The sequence below is a fragment of the Molothrus ater genome, chromosome 12 (assembly GCF_012460135.2).
Source record: "Molothrus ater isolate BHLD 08-10-18 breed brown headed cowbird chromosome 12, BPBGC_Mater_1.1, whole genome shotgun sequence".
NCBI classification, from domain to species: domain Eukaryota; kingdom Metazoa; phylum Chordata; class Aves; order Passeriformes; family Icteridae; genus Molothrus; species Molothrus ater.
Genome location: NC_050489.2, coordinates 1,602,626 through 1,619,919, shown reverse-complemented (window position 1 = coordinate 1,619,919; position 17,294 = coordinate 1,602,626). Strand labels below are relative to the sequence as shown.

General features: G+C 47.4%; 1 protein-coding gene across 1 annotated transcript in view; it reads left to right on the top strand.

Annotated features, from left to right (window-relative positions):
- Positions 1–3,004: 3,004 nt before the first annotated feature.
- The window catches only part of LOC118691410 (hydrocephalus-inducing protein homolog), a 74,395-nt gene continuing 60,105 nt past the window's right edge, over positions 3,005–17,294 (top strand). The window contains exons 1-5 of the mRNA XM_054516180.1: positions 3,005–3,014; positions 5,454–5,830; positions 10,971–11,090; positions 12,875–13,009; positions 14,286–14,485. Coding sequence (XP_054372155.1) covers positions 3,005–3,014; positions 5,454–5,830; positions 10,971–11,090; positions 12,875–13,009; positions 14,286–14,485 — 842 coding nt within the window. The remainder of the gene's footprint in view (positions 3,015–5,453; positions 5,831–10,970; positions 11,091–12,874; positions 13,010–14,285; positions 14,486–17,294) is intronic.

Genomic DNA, 17,294 nt, shown 5'->3' with positions numbered 1-17,294 from the left:
GGGACCTCACCGCTGTCTCCAACTCCCTGGCTGGAGAGTGCACTGAGGGGGGGCTGTTCTCTTCTGCTGGGTCTGCACTAAGAACCAGAGGAAGTGGCCTCACCTTGAGAGGAAATTCAGGTTAGATTTTAGAAAAAACTTTTCACTGTTCAGGAGTTCAGGCCTGGGAATAGGTTGGCTAGAGAAGTGGTGCAGTTGCCATCCCTGGAGGTGTTAAAGAGGCCTCTGGATCTGACACTGGCAAATGGTTCAGTGGTTTAGGGTTTGCAGTGTCAGTGCTGGGCTGACGTTGAACTGATGGTCTTAAAGATGTCGTTCACCCCTGCCGGTTCTACAACTCCAAGCGCCTCCCGCCTGGCTGAGGGGAAGGCTCAGGGCTGTCCCGAGTCCGAGGGCGGCCGCGCCCTGAGGCGCTCGGGCGGCGCTGCGGCTGCGGCGTCTCCTGAGGGGCCGGGCCGGGCTCTGCCCTGAGCTCCGCGAGATCGCAGCCCTCAGGCCGGCGGGGCCTCCGCTGTCCTTCAGCCGGGCAATCCCAGCCCTCAGGCCGGCGGGGCCTCCGCTGTCCTTCAGCCGGGCAATCCCAGCCCTCAGGCCGGCGGGGCCTCCGCTGTCCTTCAGCCGGGCGATCCCAGCCCTCAGGCCGGCGGGGCCTCCGCTGTCCTTCAGCCGGGCAATCCCAGCCCTCAGCTCCGCGAGATCCCTCCCATGAAACAATTAGCAATTGCTAATTAGGAAAAAACAAACAGGTATCCACATTTCTGTGCTGCAAGCACAACTGAGAGGTTTGTGTAAGATTGAGGGTGTGTGTGGGAGAATGGATTGTAAGAGAATAGAGATAGTGCTGCAGGCAGTCTCGCCCCTGATAAGGTGCAGCTGTGTAAAACAGGTGATCATCCTTAAGGGAAAAAGGAGCAGGAATGCTGAAGTGCACAATGCCAATGCCAAGGGGGTAAAAGGGCACACAGGTGTTATGCATAAGGCAAAAGGGTATAAAAGGCTGTACTGGGGTATAATAAAGTGCTGATGCTTGAAGGCATTCATGGTGTTAGTCTTGTGTTCTCTGTCAGGGCTGTCAGGGGTATGGGGCTTTGTAGTGTCCATTAATACAGAATTGTTTTTTGTTTTTTTTTAAGCAGCAACTTGTACTGGTGAAGAACCCAGAGCTAATTCAATGAAAAAGTTTTTTTTTTTTTCACAGCATCATTGTGAAAACAGTTTACAGGAACTATAATTGCAAGTTCACCTCTTGTAACTGCAGTGTATATTTCAAGTGTGTTAACATTTATGTATAAATTTAAGTTTTATAAAAAATGTTATTTTGCATTAAATTATTGGGGCTGTCCCTCAGCATACTAAATAAATATTTTAAAATGTTACTTGATAAAATTCTAATGTTTTGTATTTTATAAAGCTGAACAGTTGTGTCTGAAATTATATGATAAGTCATTAAATGTGAACAATGCAGAAGAATTGGATGTGCAAGTCAGAAAAAGATGTCTGCAAGACTACTGGAAGAAAGTGAAAGAAATTTTACACAGAATAAACTCAATTGAAAAACAGCACGATGAGGTTGGCCTACTTACCAAAATAGTATAAAACTAATCACATCTTTCCAGAGTTTAAGGAGAAAGAGAAAGTAAATCCCTAAGGTAATTTCCATGTGAGCAAAAAACCCAGGAACACACATTGGATTTGTGTGAAAGTACAACCTGCAGCTTTTATCAGTATTGTAGATCAGACTGAGTTACAGGTGTGCAGAGAATGGAGGCATCTGTATTGTATGAAGTATTCTTGTTTATTGTAACCCCAGATTTTCTATGAGATAGAAAAAGAAGTTGAATTAATTTTTAATTGCTGGACATTCAAACCTCTAATTTTAATATTTGCATGCATGAAATGCTCAGGGTTGTACAGCTGTGGGAACTGATTTCCTGATCTGCCCCAAAGGGTGGATATTATATGTTCACTGGAATAAACATACAGCAGAACACTCGGCATGACAAAGCCAGGGGCAGAGCTCAAACTCCCTCCTCTTACAAAAAGCAAGAGCAGCACACCTTTCAGCTAAATACAGGATAACCTTTTGGGCATGCTTTACATGACTTCAGCTCTTCTTTCTCATTCTAGAATGATTCTTCTGAAAAAAAAAAAATCAGGTTTTTTTTTTTTTTGGAGAGGACCTGTCTGCACTAAATGGTAAGGTATGAATTAGTATCTTCAGGTTTTAAAGGGAAACAACTGTTCTTGTGTATTTTCCAGGAAATCCATCTTTATTAAGATTTTGATACTGCATATTTCCAGCCACTTAACACTGATTTAAATTGCTGGGCTTTGAAACAGTGAATAATTCCCACTGATCTCAATGGAAACTTGAATTGATCAGTGATGATTGCTCCCAAAGATCCTATTCCCCATTGTATCCCAGAATGCCCAGAAATGAACTATACCAAACTGACTCATTCAGTGTGGCTCTAGAATACTAGTGCTATACATAGAGAAATACATGGACCTGAGATAGGGGCCTTTATCACCATATTTTAAGCATTCATAAATGCTTACAGAAAGACTCTTCAGAAAGCACCAAAGTAAAGTCAGTAGTTCAAGCAACAATCTCCTTTGAAAATCAGTGCAATTTCCTTTAACTGAGGGTTTTAGTGTGCTTTTCTTGCCTGTGTAATTTGCTGCAAATTGCCATTTAAGTATTTTCCCTTTCCCTTCCTTCAGAATGCTTTAGTAGCAGACATAGGTAATGACTGAAGGGAGGTGAGGAATGACACAGATTTTTTTTTTTTCTCCCTTCTTTTCAAAATAATACATATTACATATAATAATTAAGTATGTTACTGTGCTGCCAGGTTGGTATGCTCTAATTTTATCCACTGACAGTCTGGATTTCCTTTCAAACTTGAAGGATAATTTATTTTTTTATCTCTTTCAGGGCATTATTGAGACTGGTAGAACAATGAAAGCTCTGGTTTCAAAAATAAAAGACAAGAAACCAAGGATGGTAAAAGGTATGTTGTAAGGTGTAAGGATAAAGTCCCTAACTAACATATTCAAATCCTTTGGGTGAATAGTCAGTGTATGCTGACAGATGCTTGTTTTGCTTGAAGTTTGGAGTGGGAGGAAGCAAATGCAGGAAGTAATCCTTATCCAGCTGCTGAAAAATTGGGAATTTTACCTGTGCACTACCATCTTCACTGCTCAAATTAATAAAAAAAGTTTTATGGCTCTTTCCATGTAGTCCATAAAGTCTGATGCATTCCCTGTTTCTTACTTTATGTTTGAAGGAAATTCATCTCTTTCCATAGGTTTTCTAACACCACCTCAGTTGCCTCAATACTAGAATGACAACACTCTGAAGATTTCTTAATACCCTCAACCGTAGAGGTTTCCAGAATCTAAGAGTCTGTCAGCACTGGGAAGACGATTTCAAGTAGCATTCTACATCTGCTTTTAGTAGATCTCTAAAGAAATTTTGTGGAATATCCCTGTGTCTGTCAGGTAACCACAATGCTTTATAAATACCATTGCTTTAAGCATCAGTTATTCAGACAGTCCTTCTAGTGACTGTCCAGGAGGTTCTCAGTTTCTTCTGAAGTGCTCAGGCAAAGCAAGAATAGATGTAATTTTGCAGGAGAAATTGTCCTTTTCTCCCTCCCTCCCCACTAAAATCATTACCAGCCACTTGGATATGCTTCCCCCTGTGTGCTATTCTATGTCCATTGCTGCATGGAAGGGCAAAGATCTGAGACACAGCATTGAAGGGAATTGAATACAAAGTTGAGCCACTCAGACAGAAAGATCAGAGCCTTTGCTTCTCCCTCCACTACAAGGCTGAACACTACTTCTTTCTGTGCAATAATCTCACTGTTTTAATTTAAGTGCATGATTTTAGATGCTTATGGGGAAGTGTGGCAGAATGGAAGTCAGAGCTTAGAGCAAGGCATTTTAAAAACCAACCTTCTCTGCTCTGCCTTACAGCCTGCTCGTTCAAAGGACATGTCAGAGTCCAGGTAACAGACCAGACTGTAAGTATCATGTTTTTCTCAGGATTTTTTCCCTATATTTTCCAAAACCGTCCTGCAATTTCACTTCAGGCAGCACATTTGACAACTGGCACATAAGTTTCATGAAGGCCAAGAGAAATGGGGAGAAACTACATGAAAAGCTAATGACCAGCTATGCTATCCTGAGACCTCATGACCACCTTGTTCTTTTCCCCTGGTTGGCCTGAGTGCAGGTTTAGCTATTTGATATACAAATTTAACTATTTAGATAGCAAAAACAGATCAAACCTTAACTGTGTTTTGCTTTGCTTTGATCCTAGAGGGCATTTGTTTTGACTCCACATTATTAAACTTGCCTTGTTTCCAAACTGGAAAGTCCTACTGAATCACAGTCCTACTGAATCACACTAATGACTACTTCAGAGATTTAAATTGAGCTGGTAATGCAATATAGGTGCATAAAAAATGTTTGTGCTTCACCTTTTCATAATTCTACTCCACAAGTCTCATGGCTCAGCCATGCTGCAGGACATTCTGACCTCCCAGGATTGGTGAGCAGTGTACAATCTGCGGCCCTATCTGAAAATAAAATAACTTGTAATTTGACTTGAATTGGATATTTGTCTGTCTTAGCTCAATCCTATGTTGCTCCTCTGTCACCAAGTCTTTAAAGTGGCTGTGCAGGCACTCTGTGTGAAGGTTTTCCACACACTTGTGGATAACATGACTTTAAGATCTCTCTTCCCTTATTCCATTACAGCTTCCTTAGGCTGCACAGAGTAGTAGACTTAGAAACATCAGAAATTAATAGGGTTGGTCTTTTTTCCCTCCTTTGTTTTCAAAAGTATTTACTTAATTCTGGTTAACTCGGAAAGTTTTTCATTTCTAAGTCTTTCTACTAAGGCAAACCAGTTCTGCTGAAGACACAATCAATCTGTGCTATTGCTCAGTAGCATGAAGGTGTATGCAGTAATTTAACAAACCTAAGTTCTTTAGAATATATAAACCTATATATTACAGATAAACTTGGAAAGAATATTAAAATCTCGAGTTTACTGCAAGGAAACTTGCAACAGTTATGGTTCTAGTGGTTTTTTATTACAATGCTGGGAATAAAACTGAAAATCAGTCTTGCATTTCATTTGAAGGTAGAGGTTGATAAATATTGTAGGTTGGTTTTTTTTTCCTTTTAGCACATCTGTGTTCTGAAAGAGAATGCCAAAGAGAAATATAGGATGTGATAATGTCAGTCTTCTGGAGCACTAATTCCTGGCTACTGATTAGGTGATAAACCATTACACCAGGAAATGACTTCTGCTCCGTGTGTGTCCCTAAGAACCAGAAGCTACACGTTACTGCCCAGCACCTGCAGCTGGCTGATTCCCACTTGTTCTGTGCGCTGAACACCAACTGTTGAGACCCTGGGTTTTTCCCGTTGTGAAGGAGCAGCCCGGAGCTGGGGGCAAGGGTCTGGCGACATCGAGCGCTGCCACCGCGCACGTCACCTTCCGGGCCCCGGAGCGGGTTCCAGGGCTGGAACGAGCGGGGTCCGAGGCCCGCCCGGCGTCCCCGGCCCCGGCCCGGCCACGACAATCGGGGGCCGCGGCTGCCCGGGAACCGCGGGCGCGGCCACCGCGGCTGTGACGGCGCTGCCGCCTCAGATGCCCGCGGCTGTGACGGCGCTGCCGCCTCAGATGCCCGCGGCTGTGACGGCGCTGCCGCCTCAGGTGCCCGCGGCTGTGACGGCGCTGCCGCCTCAGTTGCCACAGAGCGCGCTCCGGGCTGCTTGTTCGCAGCCTGGGGCTCGTGAAGCGGCTTCAGTCAGCGATTCGCCAAGGGACTTGTGCACAGAGATTGTCTCTGCGAGCGAGTCCTGAACGCGCGAAGCATTGATCTCTACGACTAAGGAGTCCTGAACCAGCAGAGCATTAGTCTTTGCAGGATGTACTGAATTTCGTTTGAAGGTAAAGATTGACTGAAGTTGTACTTTTTGGTTTTGTCACATCGGTGCTCTGAAAGAGAATTCCAAAGGGAAGTACAGGATGTGATAATGCCAGTCTTCTGGCGCAGCAGTTCAGTGGCATGTCCAGCTGAGTGGATGCACTGTATGGTCGACTGATGGTGCTTTTTTTTTTCCACTGAAGAAGTGCAGAATTTCCTATATATACTAGTCTATACCTTTTTTCTATAGCGATTACTTAAACTACTTAAAGGTGAATGAGTTCTGTTCAAGTTTCAGTGGGTTGTTATGATCTAGTTACTAAAATTATTAGGGAGATGCCCCTGAATTAAGGTGCAAACAAGACCATATGCCAAAGTTAGTAGTCTGGATTTTATGTAACAGTAAATGTGAGGAAGAGAGAGAGAGAGATAGAGAAGGGGGTTGGGGAGGGGGAGAGAAATAGAGAGTGACAGATTAGGTAGAAAGTATCACCATTGCATGGATCTCACTGGCATACCATTAAATCCTCTTCTGGTCCTCTCTGTGGTGAGGTCTGGCAAAATGTAAGACTCCAAAGGATTAATGCAGATTTGGGCAAGGTGGGACTGCCCAGGTAGCTCCCTGGGGTAGGGCAAGTTGGACTCTATCTCTTGCTACTTTCAAAGAATATAAAATCTTTAGCACCAGTATATCCTTTTGAGTCTGCCATGAATTGGGTTGTGGATTTTCAGATCTGTTGTGTTACTTTGCACGCCCTGCAGTCGTCTGGTGCAAGGCCTCAGGAATGGCTGTGGGGGCACTTTGGAGGTCTTTGATGGGTTATGACACCCCCTCAGCTGCCCCTCATGGGAATGTCCCCTGGATGTGGCCTTCTGGGGCTGGGGGCTTTTAGAGCTGAGCCAGTTTGTCTCAGGGAGGATGGGTGTCCACTGCCCCTTAGCAGAGGTTGTGCCACACGCCCAGAATTTCCTCCTCCCCCCTCTGTTGATGGGAGGTTTGAGTGCAAACCTGGCCTCAGCAGACGAGTCTGTGGCTATGACTTCCCCAGCATGAAGGCAGACAGAGCTGATTTTCAGGACAGCTGCTGGGTTTGGCTTTGTTGTGGATACATTTTTCTCCCTTAGTCTTCTTTACTTTTCCCCAGACCTGAGAGAACAGGACAATAGTGTCACCTTTATCTTGCCTCAAGTTCCCTTAGGTGGCTTAACTCACAGTCCCAAGTTCAGTCAGGAGGCATTTTCAGGGAGAGGTGGGCTTCAGTGGTCACAACTTCTTTATTCAGTTTTGTCAGAATGGGCAAAAAGTCCTTCCTAACAATATTTAAGCCATTAGCCATAACATTCCAGTCTCTCACAAGTCCTGTGAGGAGCAGCTGAGAGAGCAGGGGTCATTTAGCCTAAAGAAGAGGAGGTCCACTCAAGCTATTTTTAAGTAATATTTAAGCTACAGCTTTCTCTGTTCAAACTATTATTAATGTTCAGCTATTTAGCTCCAGGTTTCAGTATGATCCATCTTTGAATTGCACAAAGTAGCCAGGTAGGTCAAATAAAGTCCAACTAGAGGCCTAAAAACATTAGCTACTTATGCCAAACAAGCACTCAACTACTTTCAAATAATATAAAATTTTTAGCACCAGTATATGCCTTGAATCTGCCATGAATTGGGTTCTGGATTTTCAGAGTTCCATTGTTGCTCTTTACAGTTTTGTTGAGGCATTGTCGCTCATCTGCGACATCATCCCTTTAAAATGGAGTCTGGGTTGCCAAAGACACCAACACCTCGTCTTTTGTCCCGGGAAATGCTGAAATCTTTTACTGTAAGTACCCACTGGAAACTCTGCTGGTGTCCCTGCTCTCCCTGCCCCTGTTGTCCAGCAGTGCTGTGAGCTGCAGAGCCCCTCCCCAGCCCTTTGTGCCGTGCTCCTGCTGCTGGAGCTGTCCTGGTGCAGTAGGGAACACTGTGGGATGTGTCAGGGACAGCTCAGTGCCTTGCCTGGCTGTGCCAGCAGAGCCAAGTGAAACCAATGTACAGCTGAAGCCCTCAGCATGTGTTCTGTCCCTTTCCCTTTGCCACAGCAATTCCTTCTGTCAGGCTGGGCACTCACCTGTGCTGCTCTGACCAAGCTGCCCTTGGGCACCTGGGCATGTGAGGGGGAAAGCTCAAACTCTGCCCCAAGCCTTGAGAGCCACGGCTGGTCCCAGCTGGAAGAGCTTCCAAAGCAGCTGTTCTCTCCCAGCTGCTGGGTGGGCACAGATGCAGCCCTGCAGGCAGCACTGGGGCCAGGGCCACAAAGGTCCCTTGCTGTCTGCAGCTCACTTGACTGAAGATGCCCCACTGCTGAGGCTCTGCCAAGGACATCCCTCTGTTTTCTTCTCTCGAGGGCTCTGTCAGCCCAGACAGAGAAAACAATTAACAGGGAGAACTAAAACCTGGACACATTCCTGTGCACCTCACTCTAGGTACAACTTTGTTTTCTTGCATCTCTTGGACTCAGCCAGCAGCGATATCTCCTTGCTGTGAGTTCTGAGTGTTGTGCAGGGCTGGAGTTCAGGCAGCTCTGAGAGCTCCTCCCCATTCTCTGGAAAGGTCACTGCCTCAATCCAATGAAACATAAGAGGAAACAAATGCCCAAAGAGCAGAATCCCCAACCATGTCCCATCCAGTCACAGAGAAGCTCATGGGACACAGCCATGTGGCTGGAAGTATGTGTATTCCACTCTGTCTTATTAATTGACTGATACTAAGTATTTCAGCAGGAGACTTCCAGGGCTTCCAGAACTGTGCTAGTGGCTGTGATCACAAATTATTCATCAGTGCCACTTGTTCAAGAAAAGTCTTTCTGAACAAGCACATCTCTGAGGCTCTAGCTGGTTTATTTTTGCCTTTCAGCTGCTTCCCTCTAAGTTCCTGAGGGAGAAGTTTCTCAGCACGAAGACGGAGGCCAGCCCTGGGAAGAATATTCTGCCCAGAATTGGCCCGTTTCTAGACAGGAGTGAGACTCGTCGAAAGGTAGCCTTTTCCTGCTCTTTTCCTTTCTGTTTAACAGGAAGTTTGAAGAGGGTGTGTGCTTGTGACAGGCTTGCCTCCAGCAAAATACCTCAGTGTCCAGGTCCTGCTGTCATTGCAAACTGCTGGGAGTGGTGGACTGGGAGTCCTGATCTGCACTAAGCAGCACAAATAACCTCAGCTGAAGCTGCTGGGGTGTGCTGGAGCGTAGCTGCCATTGCTAACAGGGGGAAGGCTGGAGACACAAAGGCACAACATTGCCATGTGCCATTCTCCTGCTGAAGGAGCCACCTCTTGCTTTGGTGTGGTCACCATTAAATGCTTGGGGTCATGGGATTCCCTCCAGAGTGCCAGCGTTGGCCTTTGAAGGCCGAGGACCTGCAGGAATTACTTCAGATTTAACAAAATGAATTAATTGCATTAATATTTGAGTTGGAACAATGTGCTGGGACCTGGACGGGGTATTGGATTTTGCAGGCTGCCAGATGTACAGGGGACTGGCCCTGGGCAGAAGGGAATGGATGTGCTTTATCTGGATCAGTGCCTACTTAGAGTTGTGTTTAAAGCTGCTTTTCTGGCAGGACTGGCTCAGTAGAAAGCACAGTCCAAAGGGGTAGGTGAACGAGGTGGGCTGTTGAGCAGGAAATTGGCAGCAAGAGACACAGAACACAATCCAGGTTAAGGATTGTCCTGGAGAGGGGCCTTGGGAACACCTCAGGGAAGGGCACAGCTAAGGGACAGTGTGCTGCAGCCACTCCCTTCAGCAGAATGTGTCTGCTGGGAAGTCACAGAGGAGACCTGCTTGCGTCTCTGCAGTGACAGCAGTGTGGCTGGAGAAGGCAGACAAAGCAGGGCAGAGTTTTCTCCAAGCAATGTCTCTGCTCCAGAAGCATTTGCTGTTGTTGCCTCATCATTCCAGATGTGCCTCTACAATGGCATTAAATAAGATAGCAATAATTACTAGAAAGCACCCATTTAAAACACATGGAAAAAGGAGATAGCAACTCTACTTTTACCCAAGTCACTGAGAAAATAACTGAACCTTGTCCTCATTCAGCATTCACCTCACTTGTCTTTTTATTTTTGCCTTTCCCTCTGTTTGAAACGCACTAATTTTTAAGTACAATGAAAGGGGACAAAATCATCGAAGCAAAAGAAAATGGTTTATTAGTAACGATTCAGCTGAGCCGGGCGTGTCTCCCTCCCCGAGAGCCAAGCACACACACACACCCTCCGAGAAAATGGCAATCTTTGTATCCCCTTTGTACCCGTCTGGGGCGGCCCCTGTGCCCTTTGCCATTGGATGGGTACTCAGGAGCTTCCATTCTCTACTGACCACCAACTTTTCTGTCCCCTCCCCTCTCGTCCTCCTTCCTTTTGGTCAGGTCTTCAACCCCGTCCCTCTCACTGCGACACTCAACAAACCAACCTGAACAAATCCAAACCACAAACAACACACAGAACCAACAAATTCCATTCTTTTGCTTCATAACCTTTTGGCTTCAGCCAAATGTCACCTCATCTCTCACACCTCCTAGTCTAGTACTGTATTCTTCTTACTGATGTCTAAGTTCTAGAGCAAAAAAGGTATTTGCAGTTGTGTGGGCCTCGGTTTCCCTGTCTCAGAGTAAAGGACGAACCAAAATTGTTTCCCATGGAGTCTCCTGCAAATTCATGGGTTTTACTTACTCCAGGAGTGCTCAATCAGTGCCCCAGAGCTCTGTGACCACATGGGCGCAGGGCTGTGCCTAAAATAAGTGCTGCCTGGCATTCTGGAGAAAGAAACCTGGAGGAATCCATGCCAAAAGAGCAGCTTGGCTTGAGCCTGCTCTGTGTGGCCCAGCAGCTCTGAATCAGCTCAGAGCAGAGGTGGGTGAGCCACTGTTTGCCCAGTGTGGGCTGGGCAGACGTGCTCACCCAGAGTCTGTACTTCACTGGGGATCAGTGGAAGGGATCCTTCATGAACCTTCCTCCCAGCAGCTGAAGCTCTCCCTGCTCTCTCTCCTCTCCAGCTGTCGTTAGCTGCCCAGAAACAGAGCTCGTTTCAGGTTTCCCCACCAGAGCTGGTATTTCAGAACATCGTCGCTTATGAGGTTTATGAGATGGCGCTGTCTATCATGAATAAGGATAAGGTAAGTGCTGGCACCCAGAGCTTTAACACTGTGCTGGAAGAGGAGAGTGCTGTCATTCCCCCAGTGTACAGCAAAGCAAGTTATCTGCTGCAGCACATGCAGAAGAAAATGCCTCAGCACCTTTGTTCTGCAAGATGATGGAAATCTTCCTGTGCTGGGAATTGTCCCCTGCTTTTGGCCATGCATTGATGGTATCTATGCCAAAGGAGTTTCCTGCTCTTGAAAGCTCTGCATTGATAAGAATGTTGAGGGCTGTACAGTTCTTACCTGCTCTCATGCTTTGCCTTGAGTCTATACCACACCCTGTGTCTCCTTGGTTAATCTTGGCTCCTGGCAGGAATCTCTGCCTCTCTCAGCCAGTTTGGCTCCCTTTGTGCAGCTCACAGTCAGCTCAGGGGCTGAGCCTTCTGCACTTTATGCTGGAATCACTTCTCATTAATGACATTGGCACTGCAGGAACCGTGTTCTGAAAGAGCCCTGCAATCAGACTGATGGAGCAGAAGCAGTGAGAGGCCTTTAGGTGCCACTTCAGGCTCCTGCTCAGCTTCATCCGGCTCTGCTCAGCTTTTCCAAAAGCAACACGGTGCTCTGCTTTCCCTTTGGAGAACCACAGCACATCCAAAGCCATGTGCTCCTGGAGGTTTCCACCTTCACATGAAATAATTGTGATTGTTTTGGAGTTTCCCAAGAGAGCTGAGAGGGAAAAGGTTGAAAAAGGTCAGCAGTTGTGTTCCACTGTAAAGAGGACAACTGAGACCATTTGAATTTCAGTCAGGGAAACATTTTTTCAAGTGAGGCTTGTGCCAAGAGTGGGCTGGTGGGAAGGGACAGGAGGGAGGCCAAATCATCTGGTTTAGACTTTTGGAAAGCATTTTGGTGCTCAGGGGTTGATGATATCTGTGTGCTAGAAAATGCATGTGTGCTGTGTCTGTGAATCCCAGAGGGCAGCACCTGGCCTGCTGGCTGCAGGCAGGAATGCCCAGCAGCCCAGCTTGCCTGCACAGGCAGCAAGAAGCCCTGGAGAGCCAAGATTGGCTTTAATACTTGGAACCACACTGTCAGTCAGTGCTGGTCATGTTTCTCCAGGCAGAAAATGCCTTTGAAGCCCAGAGTCAATAGGCACAGCCTATCTGTGTTTCTGTCACTTTTGGCAAGCTGATTGCTTTCATGGTTTTATGATTCCTCCTTGCTGCTTTACTGCCCATTTAAATTCTCTTTGTCATCTCCTTGTTTTAGGGATGGTCTTGCTGTGTTCCTTCTTTTGCTTTTCAGATTTGATTTTATTCCCAGTAAGGCCACAGTGTTTAGTCTCCTCTCTTGCTGCTCTGCCTGCCTGACTGTATCCCCACAAGGTCCCTACCCAAACCTGATCTGCTAGAAGGGAATTTCTTCCATCCCCCAGGATAATGTGCTGGTTTGCTTTCAGGTAGCACATTCCCCCTCTGGAACACAACTGCATAGCTGTGTGCAGGCAGAAGCCCCCAGGTTTTTTGGCCTTGTTGAATATGCAGATGACTTGGTTCAGGTGCTCTGTCTCCATCCTGCTGGTGCTGAGCTGCTGGGCCCTTCCTTCCCAGCAGGCACTGCCCTACTGGCCCTGGCCACAATGCTGGAGCCAGACAGGAGGGATTCAAGCTCAGCCTTGTGAATGATGTGCCTGTGCCTGCACAGCTGAAAGTGCTTTGGGAAAGGGGCCAGGGAGGGATGTCAGCAGGGCACGGACAGGTCTCCTCTGGTCCTGTTTCCACAAGTGGCAAAATCATCATTTGGTGTCTTTGCTGCAGTTTCCTCAGGTGGTGAAGATCTCCATGGAGAGCTCCCCTTACTTCCAGCTCATGGGCTCCAACGACGCGTACCGTGTCGTGCTGCCGGGCGCCACCGTCCCTGTGCACGTCCGCTTCACCCCCGACGAGAGCAAGGTGAGGCTGCAGGAGCCAAAACACACAATGATCTCCACAGCCATTGTTCTCCCTGCACTCTGCTCCAGCCCATTGCATGCTGTGAGCTGGGCTCCAGGCCCTGGGCAGGCAGCCTGCAGCAGCCAGTCACACCTTGGCACTGCTGGCAGGCACTGCAGCCAGGCGTGACAGGCTCTGCTTCCCCTCCCTGCACATCCCTGAGCATTGCCAGGGGAAGATGCACAGGGAACAGGATGAAAAGGACAGAGGGCTGTTGATAGATGTTCAGCCATCTCTAGGTCCAGTGGAAGGGGTTTCATTATTATGGAAAACAGCAGAGGAACAAAGAGGTCAGGGAGCTTTCCTCCTTCCTGACTGCCAACAGCTTCCCTGCCTCACCTGGGCTGGAGCAAAGATGGTGCTTTTTCAGCCCCTCTGTTCTGCAGCCTTGCAGCTGTGCTGTCCCAGAGCACAGGTGACCATGGCACAGCTGCAGGGCCAGGTACAAGCTGCAGGCAGAGCTGTGAGCCCAGAGCCTGTGGCAGTGACACTGCTGGGGCTCTGTCTTCATGCCTGTCACTGTGCTTGCTCTGTCAGCTGGCACCCATTCCGTGCCAAAGGTGCTTTTGTGGGGAGGTTTGCACAGCAGTGCTGAGGCCCTGGCAAGTCTGATCTCACTGCTGGCATCTGGAGACTTGTTCATACGGAAGGGTTTAGGACATGGCATGGAAGGGAGGAAGCCTTGCAGGGAAACAAAGAGAGGCCCTTTCCAACAGCATCCTGCAGCCTCTTAGCACTGTTCTTCTCCTGACTTGTTGGAGAGGCAAAGTTAGAGGGGAGTTCTGAGCCAACTGATGTTTCTGCACCAGGCCAGAGGTGCAGGATCTCTTTGGGTGCAGCTATTTTCTCATCTTCCTTTTGCTGCTTAGAGTCAGTTTAACACTTTGTCCTATTCTCAGACAGTGAGAATAGAGAAACCTAAAGAGCAATGTCCTGTGTTCCCTTGCTCCATGTTCCTTAGAAGGGACTTAGGAACTATTTAACATCATTAAAGTTTAGAGTAAAAATTATGGTGGCCTAGGGTAGTTCTCCGTATGACCCAAGTGACACGGGAGCTTAATGCCACAGAGACAGGCTTTGCAAAGTGCACTGGTGTCTTTAAAATGTGACATATTAGTAGAACTTAGTGTTCATTTTAGGGTGCAGTAGGTAAGTTGATGCCCTTGAAGGGTTATAGGAAATGGTTTTTCTTCTGCCATGGGGATGGCACTACATGTCCTGTGCTCTTTTCCTGCAGGATTATTGCCACGAGTTCATCTGCGTCACTGCCAGGGAAAGGATAGTTGTGCCAGTTCGGGCCACTGGTGCCCGAGTTGTGCTGGACCTCCCTGCCCAGCTGGACTTCTCAGAGTGTCCAGTCAAGGTCAGCACCCAGAAGACTCTGCTGATCTGCAACACTGGTAACCTGGAAGCTCATTACCAGCTGAGCACCCAGAGGTGAGGCAGCTCATCTGTCCTTGTGCAAAACACCTTTGGGTGATAGCAGAGTTGGGAAGGAGCAGCAAAAGGAGCCAGAGCATTGCAGCTGCTGCCCTGCAGCCTGGCTGGAAGTGAGCAGCATGGATGGCATCTGCTCTTGCTTTCAGTGGCCTTTGAACTTTCTCTGTCCCAGATTTCCTGGAGGCTGCTGGAACATGTTGGTAGCTGGCTTGCACCCTGCTGAGCACCAGCAGCTTCTGAAATGCTTCCTCAGCACTGTCAGCCAAAGAGAGCCATTCTCTGGGACACCACAGGCATGGGGCCTTCCAGTGGTCCTCTCATGAGATGCCCAAATGAGCTGTGCTGCAGGCAGCCAGTGCAGTTCCTGTTACTTAAAGCTGATCTGATTACCCTTGTCAGCTGAGGGCATCAGTCACCTCTTCTGTTCCATGATGAACCTTTGAGAGACAGTTTAAGATTTCAAACAGATGATTTAAATCTCTGAATAAGGTTGTGCCCCTTTCATTGAGATTTCTTTTTAAATACTCCGAAGTTCCTGTGTTTCTGCTGTTTTTTGTTTTTGTTTTGTGTTAAATGTTTGCCAAAAGATCATGAACTCTTCATTGGGAACTTTGATGATGGTCGAGCTCCTCTAATGCCTCTCAATGTACCACATGCCCATAGGTACATGCACAGGTGTATAGGAAATAGGAGACATTTAGTGACTATGTGAAAAGCAATTGGGCTGATTTAGAAGATAAAAGTATATCTTTTGCTGGAGGGGACCTCTGGAAATCATCTGAGCACACACACTGCTCAAAGTAAGACCAGTGTCTGGGGATTGCAAGGTGCCATTGGGAGATCTGGACCTGTCTTTAGATGCCACACAAGGAAACAAACATACCAATGGACCTAGTTAAAAAGCAGAAGAAAACAGCCTATTAAAACCCCCTCCATCCCTTATCTTTTCTGCCTGTCAAGTGCAGTAGTGATTCATTGAGAGGATGGATCTAAGAGGATGAGAACTATCTTAAGGAACAGCTCACAATTATCAGATAAAAGGCCAAAATTTAGCTTGCTGGCCCCATCTCTTGGCAGTCGCTTTCATTTGGTTCTTACAGTGTCAGGGATGTCTCCTTCACAGCTCTTCTATCTGTGGGCTCAGGGAACAGCTTAGTGATGTTGGCTGAAATTCAGAGGAGTTAAGTTCAGTTAAGTCCTGCTACAGCAGGAACAGAGGAGTCTGGTGAGGGATGCAGGAGATGCAGGGGCTGATTTGCATTCAGTTTTTCAGTCCTGACAACTGAGTCCTGGACTTGGCTGGATCCTCTTCTCCTGATAATTTGAAAATATGAAGATACCTTCTTTCTCAGGCAACCCCTGAAGTCACCCCCAGAAATGTTATTCCCATCCTGCCATCTGAGGGCAGGAGCATGGGAACATATAACATGGAGCAGCAGTGGGAAGGGAATGGAATGGAAGGTAGTGCTGAAGCCTGGCCAGGGATTCCCCTAAGTGGCAGCTTCTCTGTTCTGATGAAATTTCTGGCAGAAGACTAAGAGAAGAATGCTGTGCCTTGCCCCCAGCAGGCCCTGATCCCCCCAAGCCCCAGCAGGGACCTGCAGCAGTGCTGGCATCAGCCCCTGGGGCAGATGCAGGAGCCCGTGCACTGATCTGGCTCTGGGGCTGCTGGGGCCTTGTCTTTCCTCCCCTCCCTCCAAAGTCTCACGCCCAGCACATGAACATTGCTGGCCCAAGGCTTCTCCATCAGCCAGTGATGGTCTCACCAGTGGGAATGGGAACAGCTCAGCCCATCACTGCAGCAAGAGGTCCTGAATGAGCAGAACCTGAAGCAAGTTCATCAGCTGTCACTGCTGACATGAACAAAGTTCAGCTTGCCAGATGCTCTCTTTGTTTTTGTGTGTGATGCATTCATCACCAAACTCCCCAGAAGACACTTTTAGTGACAGATTGACCAGCAGCAAAGCACCAAGGCCAGGGCTGTAGAAGAGCACAAAGCCCAGCAGCTGCTGGGCACAAGCACATTTCCCCTGAGCATCAAAGCACAGTCTTGTGCTTGTCAGGCAAGAGCTCTTTACCTGGTGGCCAATCCTCATTGCTCCTGTTAAATCCAAAGTGCAGCAACACATCTGCATAATTATTTCCAACACATTGCACAGAGTTTCTCTGCTGGGCCAAGCAAACAATTACCAGCCTGCATGACAGCCCAGAGTCCCAGACTACATTGCTGGTAAACACACAGAAACCTTCTGTTCTGCTTCCTTGATGTGCTCCTGCTCATGGTGCTTCATTTAGCTGGGATTGGATCCCTCAGACTGTAAATGGCATCCTCCTTTTGGGTCTTGTTTCCATGTCACTGTATTGCTCTAATCTGCTGCTGGTGTTGGTGCTTGGCACCAGTTGATGGCAGATGGGAACTGACTCTGTCAGTTTATCATGCCCCTGTAAAACTTTCATACCTTCTCTCTGTGAGTTCTCACGGGCAGCTCCTCACAACACTGACTCCTTTTCTCTTTCTTCCTCATGGCCAGCTGACTCCTTCCTGTCCCTCACAGCACATACTAACCCTTACTGTCCCTACACAACTACCTGACCCTTACTCTTCACAGCACAGCTGAAAAACTCCAACTCTCCTCTCCACCAGCTAATCCACTCTTTTATAACACCCATCCTTATTGCACCATCCTTACTGGACACAGCAGTGACCTATTAAGGGCAAGGCTGTTCTTACTCTTTGGTAATTAGTACAGCTGCAACTCCTCAGGGGTGAGATTGCCTCCTGCACTATCTCTATTCTCTTACAATC